The sequence below is a fragment of the Elephantulus edwardii genome, unplaced genomic scaffold (assembly GCF_000299155.1).
Source record: "Elephantulus edwardii isolate Elephantulus edwardi_28Jun2011 unplaced genomic scaffold, EleEdw1.0 scaffold00061, whole genome shotgun sequence".
Classification (NCBI taxonomy): Eukaryota; Metazoa; Chordata; class Mammalia; order Macroscelidea; family Macroscelididae; genus Elephantulus; species Elephantulus edwardii.
Genome location: NW_006399811.1, coordinates 4,831,846 through 4,845,430, shown reverse-complemented (window position 1 = coordinate 4,845,430; position 13,585 = coordinate 4,831,846). Strand labels below are relative to the sequence as shown.

The following is a 13,585-nucleotide window of genomic DNA, read 5'->3' as shown; positions in this document are numbered from 1 at the left end:
GTGGACTATGTCACCAGCATTCCTCAATTACTGGTGCTACAGCAGAGATTTCACAAATGGATGGCTTTAACAAACATACTTTCTTAGAATTTAGGAGCCAAGAAGTCCCGATTCAGGGCACCGCCTAAGGAGTATTCTCTCAGCTCTGGAGGAACCTCCTTGTCTCTTCTGAGCTTTTGCTCTTGGCCAATGTTCATGGGCTTGGCATCTCTCTGCTCTATACCCTCCTCTGCCAACTTGTTTAATCAGTTTTACATCTCAAAGAGATTGACTCAAGATACATCCCATATCAAAGTTGTCTCATTAACATAACAAAGCACCCCCTTTCACAAATGAGATTATAATCATTGGCATGGACATTAGGATTTACAGCACATATTTTCTGCAGACTCAATCTAATCTATAAAATTTATGATCTCTTAATTTCTACGGCTTCTATTGTCCAAATTCCCATAGAGCAAGAAGTCTATATGGGCTGGAGATAACAACTCCCAACATTATCTAACTATATATGCATTTTAAAATATTAATTCACTATAAGCACCCTTCATATGGGATTAAGAAAGCAAACACAAAGGGCTAGTTAGGTAGGAAAAGAAAACAATATTTCTGTCTTTCATAAAATTAATCTCAATGGCCCAGCTGGATTTACTAACATGACTTAAAACATTTCAGAAAGATTAGAAGGGAGAATTTTAAAATTTTAGTAACTACAAACTACACAGATTTTCTTCCAGTATTTCTCCAGTGTGTAGCCTAATGGCCAGTATTATGGTAGGCATTCAGATGTTTCCTGAATCATTGGGATCCATGAAATATGAGGTTTACCCACAATTGGGTGCATCAGTGTTTACAATAATTGTATAGTGGAAAGAGTACAGGATTTCAGTCCCACTTTTCGGATTGACCTTGGGAAAATCACATTATATTTGATTGGCCTTAATTTCCTTATCTGTTGAGAGATTACAGCTGGTCAATGATTTGGTAGGCTCCTGCCATTTCTACATTCTTAACTTTGCTTTATCTTCTCAAGCTGCTCTTTGAAATCTTCTGTTCAGCTCTTTTACTTCAGCATCTCTTCCTTTTGTTTTGGCTTCCTGATGTGCTAATGCAATTTTTAAAGTGTCTTCTGACATCCATTTTGCTTTTTTCTTTCTCCTCCTTCTTTGTAATTACTTTTGTTCTCTTCATGGATGATATCTTTGATGCCCTCCCACAGTTCCACTGATAGTCAATCATTGATGTTCAATGCTTCAAACCCATTCCTGAGGGGATTCTTATATTCAACTGAGAAAGACTCAAGGTGATATTTTGGTTCCTGTGAACTAGTTTTCATTTTCTTCAGCTTCAATTTAAACTTGCACATGAGTAATTGATGGTCTGCTTCACAATTGGCACCTGGTCTGGTTTTGAATACAGATTCCCCAACAATTATTCACACAAATATAACAAATCTGATTCCTGTTCAATCCATCAGGTGAGGGTCATGGGTAAACTGGCCCTTGGTGTGTTTTTTTAAAAAGGTATTTGCTAAAAATAAATTATTGAGCACACAAAATCTGATCATTCAATCTCTGGCCTCATTTCTATCACCAAGTTCTTCATGGTTTCCAAATATTGCATTCCAGTTACCAATAATCATTAATGCATCTTGACTGCGTGTTTGGTCAATTTTGGACTGCAAAAGTTGATGCCATTTCTAACATTCTAGAACTAAGTGTGACTTTCTAGCAAACCTCTTATTCACTGGCAAATAACTTCATTTAACTAAATTGAAACCTTTTTAGTATTACCTTTTGATGCTAGACCTGGAGGGGGTGGGAGCAGAATATCATTAGAGTTGTGTCTCCTTGAACATTAATTTAGGGAATAATGGCGATGAGAATGAATGTTAGAGACGTTTACTTAGATTTTGTTTGCAAGGTTGTGTGGTAACTGGTATGATTTAATTTTCAAGTTTAAGTTTAAAAACTCAACATGGGTGTGTGTGTGTGTGCAAATTAAAGAGGAAAAAACTGATCTCTCACCCATGAAATATTACCTTAAATATGACCCATTTTCTCTATTCCCATTCACTCACTAGAATACTCTCATAAAAAGATATGGCAAATCTTTTTTTTTTTCTTTTAAAAGACGTACTTTCACGTGTCAATACATTGGCATGTTGTTGGGTGAGAATAAAATCAGAGGCTTCCTTAAAAAAGGTGGTGTATTAAATCCTAGAGGCAGAAATGATGAATACTATTGTCTTTATAGCATCTTCTGTTTGAATCAGCATTGAATAAGTGATGTTGAAGGGGCATACTTTTGAAATTAGTTATTGGCAATTGTGTGAGAAAGTTCAGTTAAATATCAAGATTCCAGCACTCACAAGTATCACCTTTCTGTCACTGTTTATTGTACACAGTCAGCATTTTCTTTCTTGAACCAACACTGTCCAGCAATAATAGAAACTCAGATGGGTCTTTTCTTGCTGCTGTTCCTCAGAATAATTAAGCAGTGAGCTAAATATTTACTCTCTTTTTTGATTAGGCTAAGATTGACTTTGCTCAGTCCAAGGATATTCTTTCATCCCTTTCCCATTTATCAAGGGTCCTTAGAAATTTCAGGTTTTCCTCCTATTTCCTCTCAGCACTGTTCTGTTTTCTGAAATCTCCAAAATTAAAGGTTCAACTCTTCTGCCAGCTAACTCAACCATAAAAAATTTCGTATCAGTTAGAATCTTGTCCATCACTGGGTCTGCAAGACAAAGCTATGGCTGTTTGTGACCTGGATAACAAGAAGGAAGGGGCAGCTCTCTTCTGTCATACTAGGCTGTCTGAGGGCTGTTAGGACGGTTGCAATCTGACTCCAACCCAATGAGGTTTTGGTAATAATATGTGACAGAAATGAAAAGGCGGAGAAGAGTTGCAGGTGAATGCTCTGGGCTCTTGATTAGCAGTGTGTAGCATTGTTTAAGTTTTCTAGATATCAACTATTTTCTCTAAAAAACCGGCAAAGTTAGTGATCAGTAGAAATGCACATGTGTGCATTCAACCCAGCATCTCCCTTTCAATGCACAAATCCAAGTAGTGGGTTTAGAACAAGTTTTGCCATCCTTGAAATCATTGGAGGGGGAAGAGGATTTGCATCTAGAGAGACCCCCTTCCACTCAGAGCTGCTCTTGGAAGGAGAGCGCACTTAAGATGGGAGTCTGTGTGAAGCCCATCCTGAACCATCTGAATAGTGAGTGAAAAAGAATGGTTTCTGCATTGCAAAGACTGATTAGGGGAGAGCCAAATCGATTCAGGTGGTTAACAGCCAAGAGGGTGCTCTAGCCTGAGGATGCAAAGCAAGAGGAAAAAACATCAGCACCGGCGCCAGCTGGGGGCTGACCTGATTCCCTAGAATCCTCAGCTCCCTTCCTCTTTCCTCCTGACGCCCTTCCCTTCCATTCTCCACATACGCGGCTCCTGGAAACAAAAAAGCCTGCCCTTTCGGCTTGAGGGCTTCAGCCCCGCGCGCGGCGAGGGCGAGCGGCCTGGCGGCCCGGGCACCAGGCTCCGGGCGGCGCGTCCCCTCCCCACCTGCCCCCGCCTCCCGCGCTCACTCGCTCGCTCCCTCCCCGCTCGTTCCTCCCCCACCATCGCTGCGCTGGGAGGAAGGCGGCCGGGGCTCAAGATGGCTTTAGCCCGGCTCTGCGCCCTGCTCGCCTGCTGCTGGGGGCCGGCGGCGGTGCTGGCCACGGCCGCGGGCGATGTGGATCCCTCCAAGGAGCTGGAGTGCAAGCTCAAAAGCATCACCGTGTCGGCGCTGCCCTTCCTGCGCGAGAACGACCTGAGCATCATGCATAGCCCCTCGGCCTCCGAGCCCAAGCTCCTCTTCTCGGTGCGCAACGACTTCCCTGGAGAGATGGTCGTGGTGGACGACCTGGAGAACACGGAGCTGCCCTACTTCGTGCTGGGTGAGTCCCGGGGGAGGTCGGGCGGCCGGAGGCGCGGGCCCGGCGCCCCCACCCCCACTCCGGCTCGCTCCACACACACCCACGCGCCCGCCACCTCCCCTCCCCCACGCCCTCCCAGGATCCGCCCCACTCTCAGCTCCACACCCACCGGCAGGCCGGGCAGCGCCTCGGTGCACCTGACTTCTCCTCCCCAAATCCGACCCGGATGCTGGGCCTCCAGCGTCCCCTCACCCGCCCTGCCTGAAAGGAACCGGTTGCTCAGTGTGTCTTTGCTAAGCATGCCTTTCCCAGCCTTGACCTCCCAGCCTTGATTCGAGACCACAGCCACAGCGTGTTTCTTGTCTTCTGCCAGCTCAACTCCCATAAGCCCGTCGCCTCTCTCCCTGGCCACATGCTCAATGCTGTGCTTCACACCCCAGGACAAACAGACCCACCCACAACATTTCCTGGAGCCGTGGAAATGAGGGAGCGTCCCCCTTATCACCTGGCCAGGCGTGTGCCGGCTGGGTTGCACTGACTGGTTCCCAGGTCCTCACACAAGAAGGACCTTTTTTTCAGTCCCCAGGTGACATCTGCCCTTTCAGGCATCTATCCAGTGCACCAAAGTTTCCTTAATGCTTGGTTTCCAGCCTAGGAAGTCCCACCTCCAAGCTGAAATGTAACACAACAACCTCATTCAATCACCTCCCAGTCTCCTATCACATCACAGTCCCTTGGATGAAGAAATCACTCAACTGATTTGGTCTCTTACCACTTCTCTTTTGTTTTCCATTCTCCCTAAAAGAAACTCGGGTATCCCTGCATACAGAATGACTTCCCTGGCCTACAAGGGCTTATTTTGTGGTTTATTTTTATTTTTTCCTTCAATTTTATTTATTTAAATCCTTTCTCTCTTGGTGTCCCCATCTTTGTTTTCTTAGGCCACAAAACTCCTTCAGGTACTGGAATCTCCGTGTCATCTGAAATCCATCTCTCTTTTCCACTCCCAAGCTGCAAAGGATATTGTGGCCCTGTTCTGGCACGCGACAAAGCACCCCACGTTCATGGGATATGGTCAACCAGAGTTCTGCTCCTGCTCCATGTCCATATGCATCTCTTGTCCTCCTGTGTACACTCATCCATGCAGTCTATTTATTTAATGATGCTATACATTATTCTTACTTATGGCATAACTCAGAGGTAACCACAAATAAATCTTTATATCCAGGATATAGATATAAAATGCCCAAGAGGTTCTTCCATCTACTTAAAGTCCTACCAACTAGAGTTTGTTCTGAAGGCAAATGGCTTCCTGGTGGCCATATATATAAGTTAGACTCATCAGTGAAATGTCATCATATCTCACTTGCTATTTTTGCACCAGCGATAATTACACACAAAGTAGCATTAAAAGAAGGCAAGTTAATCCCTACTCCCCAAACACTGTGGCAAAGCTATTTGAAAAATTACTGGGTCTTTTGAAAAGTTGGTTTCCAGTTCCTGGCAGCACATTCAGTGAAACCTGTGCAATCCAGCCCACGCTACTTGATGGGATCGTTTGTCCTTGCTTTAAGAAAACACCAGAAACAAAATAAAAACTGGAGGCTGGCTGGGCAAAGGAACACTATAGATATTACTGTTCATTAAAATGTAGAAAATGCTGGGTTGTTTTGTAGATGTCAATTTTGTATTTAAGTCGTACTGTTGTGTAAGTACAATCTGTTCATCAGAGTGTATAGGAATGGGTACGGGAAATTATGTATTTCTGAAGAGCCCATTATGCACTCTATGGGCAGTGTTACTGTATGTGGAAAAGGTCATGTCCTGTGAAAAGGGGACGTAAAGCTTGTAGGTATTCAGAAGTCCACTTTTTTTTTTCACTCCCCCCCCCCGAATTTCAAAGCCAGTGCCTAAAGCCATGATGTGCTGACTACCATCCAGTGTGCACAGCAAAAGTCCACATGCTAAAGGATGGGTTTTCTGCATTTCTGTACAAAGCTGCCCACTGCAGCACCTTGTTGAGGTTGCTATGGTAACCTGCTACAACTTGGCATTTACACATGGGAAGACAGCATCTTTTACTTCACAACCAGATGCACTTGTTGATAGATGCATTGATTGCAGCAGACAACACAATATATTCAGAAACTATCCTTACTGAGTCTCAACTTTAGTCATGGAGCTGCGCAAGCAGGGAAAGGATGAAGGATAGAGTCAAGTGTGGTTGATTTTGAAGTTAACTTGTGAGGCCCTGAATCTTGTAACTTATAGGCACTAGTAAGGGCTTTTCAGTCAATTTGGTTGTAGTTTGCTTTATTCTCTGGAGCCTAGTTGGATCAATCCACCCGCAGGAGGAATCTGAATCAGCCAGTCCTGGGACTTTAGTGAGCATTCCCTTAATGAGCGTTCCTAGGCATTGTTACCAGTACTAGTTGATGTCTGGTTGGTTCTGACTCATGATGACTTCCAAAGTGTTAGAGTAGGGCTGTGGTCCACAAGGATTCCAGTAGCAGATTCCTGACCCCCCCCCCCAAAAAAAATACTTAGCCATATCTTTCTTATAAAGTCCTTCTGGGTACATACTCTAACCTTTTGGTTAGCAGCCCGTGCATTAACTGTTTGCAGCACTAGAGAGATGGTTAATGATAACAGTAATGATAATAAATTTAAAAAGCTCTCATTCTCAAGTACCTCCTAGTCAATGGAAGTAGATGATAAAAGCTATACATAATTGTATAGGGGTGCTGATGTTCAAGGGAATATCAGTGTGATTCGTAGTAAAAGGAGACTCCTGAGAAGAGGTGTGACCCTCACCAAAATCATGTCACTCTCGGGTGGAAAAAAAAAATTGTCTCCTTTTTGCCTTCAGGATCAAGTGCTACTTCAATGAAGCAAGCATGAGTCTGCCCTTATTTGTCTAGAGCCAATCTCTCCAACTCTTATCCCTCCCAGCAGTCATATTATATTTACTGTTTCACAAACTTGCCCCTTTTCAGGACTTTCCGAACAACAGATCTGAATCCTGCCCTAACCTGTGCCATCCTCAGCATCTCTGATACACTTGAGCCCATTTGCTGCAATCATCATGTCAATCATCTTGTTGGGAGTCTGCTTCTCTTTCACTGATTCTCCCATCTTTCTAAGCATAATATCCCTTTCCAAGGAAAGAGCCTTTGCTAGCAGCATGTCCAAAGTATGGGAGACAAAGCTTTGTCATCCTTTCCTCCAAGGGTAACTCTGTCTGCATTTTTACCAAGACATATCTGTTCATTCTTTTGGCAGTCCATTGAATACTCTTCTCCAGCACCACAAATCAAAGGCATCAGTTCTTCCTTATTCATTGCCCAGCTCTCAGATGCATATAAGGTCACTGAAAAGATCATGGCCTAAATCAGGCACACTTTACTCTTCAAATTGACATCACTACTCTCATTCCTCTCCGCCTAGAAAGAATGTATTCTTGGTGCTGAACTCTGCACATATGCCGCCCTTTCTTTCTCAAGGTAGACTGAGTTCATCCTACTTTTTTATGCACCATGGATGGATTAAAAAAACAAAACACATGAATGAAATTAAAGGTAAAGTAGATTTGCCTTCACTTGGGAAAGTTGAAGATGTTAGGGATCTTGGCAAGGCCCAGTGATTGGAGTGAACAGAAGAATGCCATGGAAACAAGATAGTCAAGAGAGCAGCCTGGTTAGAGTAGAGACTTGAGTAAGATTTGAGGTGAGGGAACCACACCAGACTCTTGGGAGTGGACCATAGTTCTCTACCTCTCTAGGAGGAGGGAACTGTGGTGTCCTAATAGTAAGAAATTGCACTGCAATCCCGAAGGCATGCAGTTTGAATCCACCAGTTAGTTGCTCCTTGGAAGAAGAAAGAGCAGTTTCCTCTCATACGATTAACTCTGAAAATCCGCTGGATGGTCAGCTATGGGTCGGTTCTGACTCTGTGATACACAACAACAAGAAGCCTAGGAGAGGAAACAATGAGGAGCAGTGCCTAGAGTCTCTCTCCATCATCAGTTTTGACATCCTTCAGGAGAGGGGTAGGGAAGGGCCTCCAGGTCTAGGAGGCAGGGATTACAAACTGGTGATACAGGGCCAGGCATGACTTCTAAGCGTGTTTTGTTTGACTACACATAGTTTGAAAATGTTTTTAATGTCAGTATTTTCCGTCAGAGCCTGTCCTCTCTAGGTTATCATGTTGTTGTATACTATCTAGATGGAATTGACCCATAGCTGATCTGCTGACTTTTCAGAGACAGTTAATTGCATGGGAGGAGATTGCTCATTCTTTTCCCTCGGAGCAGCTGGTGGCCTCAAACCATGTGCCTTAGGGATTGTAGATCAGCTTCTTGCCACTAGGCCATCAGTGCTCCACTAATACCCATTGTGCTATGTATCATTTTTAAAAAAATCATTGAATCTGTTCTATTTTCAGTTGGTTTTTATTCATATACTTTTGTCTGTTTTTAAATTTTTATTTTATACTGATTTGCTTACAAAGTCCATATACATTGTTTTCCACATGGGTTCTTTAATAGTTCTTTTACCCACCCCTCCCTCTACCCATCAAATTGTGTGATTCTATGATTATACCACCTCCCCTCCCATCCTCACCTCTCTGGTCCTACCCTCCCTCCCCTTGAATCCTCATACATGTTTTATAAGTTGCCTTTCAATTGCTACAATGATAGACTTACACAGTATTTGTCCTTTGGGACCAAGTTATTCCCTCTGTTCCCTCCCAAGTTATCCTGTAATTTTCTAATCATTGCTCCTGCATGCTTTATAGTATTCTGTAGTGTGAATGTACCATAATTTCTCAATCCATTCAATTTTGGTTGGACATTTGGCCTGTTCTTGTGATGGTGAATAACACTGCTATGAACATTGGTGTACAAATCTCTGTTTATGTCTCATTTCTAATTTTCTTGAGGTATATTCCAAGCAGGTCATAAAGAATTTCTATGTTCAGCTTTTTGAGGAAATGTGAAACTACCTTCCAGAGTGGTTGTACCATTTTACAATCCCACCAACTGTGTATAAGGGCTCCTATCTGTCCATATCCTCTCAAACATTTATTATTTGCTGTCCTGTTAAACTTTGCCACTGATTATCAATGCCAATTATGATGATGTCTCATCAAATCCTCATTGTACCTTGCTCTTTTTCTTCACTCCACCCATCCAGCTGCTAATAATCTGTTACCTTCTTCTTCCCTCCTATCTCTGTCAAGCCTCCATGATTTTTCTGTGTGAAAATCTTTCCTTAGCTTTTTCCCGTCAATCAGCTATGCATATATTGTTCCACATTGTTAATGACAATACGTACAATGTCTGATAATATGTATCCTTTTTATATACTTATGTGACAGTTTTAATCCAGGTAATCTAAACCCCTGCTTTCAGAATTGTAAAACTCTCTAAACTACTGCTGAGCTGTAATATCTACTTTAACATATTTATTAATAAATATTAACAAATGTTAATATTGAAAATATTCAATGCCGTATAGCCCTCTTAAGAGAGTATAAAGGGCTTGCCAGACAAATCCACTAACATTTCATATCTCAACTAAAAGGCTGTATTACAAATTTCAAAATAGGAGCCCTTTCAGATGCGTGCTTTGGAGATGAAGGGTTCTCCTGAAGTGTGGCTCCCAGGTTTACTATACTATGACTAGAATGTCTTCTTCAGTCTTACGATTACTTGAAGGGGGAGCCCCTGTCACTGAGACCTAACTATTGAACTTTACATGTGAAAAATGTGAGAAGCTGTTGCCCTCGTGCCGTAAAATTTTGCTTTAGCTACTGCCATGAGATTCTACTTGAAGAATATTCTTGTTCTGGCAAGAACATTTGGAACATCAGTCAATCAGCTTGCAAAGTTATCAGATTGGGGGAACTTAAAGTGTTCTGGAGCAATCTGGTGAGGTGGATAAAATAACAGGCTTTGAGGACAGATCCTGTGTCTACTTCTGGCTCTTCACTTATTCCTTCAGTGGAAAAAAGATGATCAGAGAAGTTAAGTGAGTTGCTCAGAGTTACAGAGCTAGCAATTAAGGATTCTACCACTTGAACTCAGCTGTGTGTGGTATGTAAGTCTTTCTCATAACAACGATTTTATATTCCTTAAACGTTTTCAAAGTCTCCCTTTTTTTTGTGGTTGTATAAAAAGAGCCCTGGCAATGCTTAGAACAGAAAATGCACACTCACCTGGTTTGTTCTATAGTTGAGGCTGTCAGTTGCTCTCTAGTCAGCTCTAACTCACAGCAACCTTATGTATAACAGATTCAAATGTTGCCAGGCACTGTGCCAAGCACCTCTTGACTATCCTTGCTTGTTAAATTATTTTTCACACCACATGCTTTAAAGCAGAAAAAGATGACCTTCATCAAGAAATACTTTCTTAAGTAAATATTGTTATTATTGTTAGGTGTCATTGAATCAGCTATGACTCATAGTGACACTTCAAACAACAGATCTGAACTTGTCTTTTCCTATACCTCCTCACCATCTCCATCTCTGACATGTGTGAGCCCATTATTACAGTCACTGTATCAATCGATCTTTGTTGGGGATCTTTCTCAATGACCCTCTTCCTTTCCCAGCCTTTTAAAGGACTGTCCCCTTCTGACAACGTGACCGAGACACAGAGACAAATTTTCACTATCCTTGTCCGTAAGGAGCAACCTGGCTACACTTTCTCCAGCACAGACATATTTGTTCTTTTTTGTCAGCCCATGGCATATTCAGTAGTCTTCCCCAACACCCCAATTCAGATCTCACCTAAGTAGAATTTGGTACTTCTTATTTCATTGTTAGTGTCCTGGCTGAGGGTGCCATGTATCCATACCCCTCCCTTGTGTTATGGCTCTCACAGTAACGATGAACAGTACAAGATACTTGGTAATGAAGATATTGTGTCCAGTGCTCTTCTGAGAAGTAGCTGTTGTATACTGTTGAGTTGGAACCCACTCATAACTGACCCCCTAGCATGTTTTAAGAGGCTGTAAGTGGCAAAAGAGGTGATTGCCCATCTTTATCCCATGGAGCAGCTGGGAGATTTGAACTGCATGAGTTTGAGTTGACAGCGCAGTTCCTTACGTTTAAGCTACCAGAGTTCCCTCTTCTGAGAAGGGCCCTGTGGAAACACAGACCTGAGATCCCAGAGAAGAACTGTTGTCAAGAAGGTGCTATTATTTTAGCACCTGTGTCTGAGGTTTATGAGCTTTGTGCTTGGTGGTCTTGTGCTTAGAATCCACTAACAGAGCCCCCAGTGGGGGTTCTAAACTCATTACTGAACTTTAAAATTGCCTTAAAAATGTCTTTTTGAGCACAGTTTTCTACGTAAAGGGTGAAATTTGGTCTATTTGGAAGCAATTCAAATATTCACACACCCTTAATGTCTTTTCACTTATTTTTCCATCTTCTCATTTGAGAAGGAACTTTAGAATATTTAGTTTCCTTTCTTTCTATTTGCTTGCCTTTACAGTGAGCTGCCTAGACTAACCATAACAAATTGTATAGAGCGACAGCCCCATCCATCTAAGACGTGTTAAGATAAGTGGTAGCAATCTAAGGTAGAGCCTTCAGAACTTTTGTATAACTTATACTAGTAGAATGTGCTAATTTATAGTATTGATAGAGTTATTATTTATTATTTCCGTACAGAAATGTAGATTTTTACATCAAAGGAATTTTGAATGCATGAGTGATGAATTTTTCAACACTCAAATGTATTTTCTAGATATACAGCTATGATTTCAATACAAGTCACTGGAGTTTTTGAAGGAAGAGTAAAATATAAGCTTAATTCATTTCTCCAGCTTTGTAGGTAAGATTGAGGTCTTGTTCTGAAGAGTATGTTTTGTATGTATCTAAATGTATTTTCCTTAGGAATGCAATTAAATCTAAAAGGCTACTGGCTCCTCAGATTAGGTCCAGTTTATAAGAACAGGGCTTGGCTCCTCTTTACCAGGGATATGCCAAGTTCTTATTTTCCCACTTTTATACAAAGTTCAAATATATGCACACAGATGGCAGGAAGAGCTCTGTTTTGAGCAAGTTAGTCTCACAAGACAAGCTGAAGTCTTTGGTAATTTTTAAGGTACTAGATTTGAGATTCTTCATTTTTTTATTGCAAATATGAATAATTGTTAGGTGCCGTTGAGTATAACTCATAGCGAACCTATGAACAAAAGATCTGAACCCTGTTCGATATATCCTGTGCCACCCTCACACTTCTGACACACGAGAGTCCATTGCAGCAGTCACCATGTCAGTCTAGCTGGTTGAAGGTCTTTCTCTCTTTAGTCGACCCTTCACCCTTCCCACCATCATGTCCTTCTCCAAGGAGTAGCCTCATCATTCTTGCCTCCAAAGAGCACTCAAGGCTCTCCAGGATATATCTGTTTATTCTTTTGGCCTTCCATGGGATGTTCAGTGCGCTTCTCCAACACCACAGCTCAAAGATGTCAATTATTCCTCTGTCCTCTTTATTCACTGTCCAGCTCTCAGATGCATCCCTAGTAATTGGAAAAACTGTGGCCTGAATCAGATGCATAAATATAAATTGGTATTTTCTTATTAATTGCATGCATTTTCACACTCTAAGAAATTTTATCTGTTGATCTCTAGGTGTTGATTAAATTGCCGTGGCTCCTTTGATAAAACAATTAGGCAATATATCATAGAGTATAGAACTTATGATCTACCAAGTCTTTCTAGGTGTTTGTTACATAGGGATTCTTAAATGCCTACGTATGAGTAGTTGAAGCAGCATGGTTGGTAGTAGCAAACCCAGGAAGTAACACAATGCCCTTAAGAAGACCCTCAATGAGATGACTTGATGATGTGCCTGGAAAAATAGCTAAGCATAGATTATGTGGATGGTGCAGATTAGGTGGCCTTTTATATTTTATCTAGGGTCATTATGAATCACAGGCAACTTGAACATCGGCAGCAAAAGTATGGCATGTGGTACATTTATGTTAGCCATGAAAATGAATGAGTTACAGCAATATATGCCCAAATTAAGAACTCTTTTAACATACTATTAATGGAAAACAACTAGCAGAAAAATACATAGAGTACAATTCCATTTAAGAGAACAACCTATTATTTAGGGGTGCATACCAACAGATAAAACAGACAAAAATAAAACCAGTTGCCCTCAAGTCAAACTCATGGTGATTCTGCCGCACAGAATTTCCAAAGTTGTAACTCTTTATGGAAGTGGAATGATATATCTTTCTCCAGTGGAAGGGCTGGTGGTTTTAGACCGCTCCTCTGTTTAGCTAGCAGCTAAGTGAGTAACCATAAAGCCAACAGGACTCCTAAAGTTACATGCAAATGTAATAAAAACTTTTCACACAGGGAGACCAATAAATAAACAAAAGAAACAAAACCCACGCTTTAATGAGAAGGGACGGTTATGGATGAAGGAAGGGAAATGAAAGAGACTTCATACATTATGGCAATCTTAACTTTGCTTACCTTCTTTTTATTTTAAGTATAATTTACTGAGATCAGTTTTAGATTTAAAGAAATAATGCAAAGGCAGTAATAGCCCACTCTCTAATACTCCTCATCCAGTTTCTCTGATGGTTAACATCTTACAGCAGGATGGTACATTTACAAATTGTGTCACCATTAAAA

At 41.6% G+C, this 13,585-nt stretch overlaps 1 protein-coding gene across 2 annotated transcripts in view; it reads left to right on the top strand.

Annotated features, from left to right (window-relative positions):
- Positions 1–3,439: 3,439 nt before the first annotated feature.
- Positions 3,440–13,585, top strand: part of ASTN1 (astrotactin 1) — a 572,154-nt gene continuing 562,008 nt past the window's right edge. The window contains exon 1 of one of the 2 annotated variants that reach the window (XM_006887712.1): positions 3,440–3,943. In XM_006887712.1, coding sequence (XP_006887774.1) covers positions 3,661–3,943 — 283 coding nt within the window. In that variant the 5' untranslated portion in view covers positions 3,440–3,660. The remainder of the gene's footprint in view (positions 3,944–13,585) is intronic. The other variant, XM_006887713.1, reaches the window with a different exon arrangement.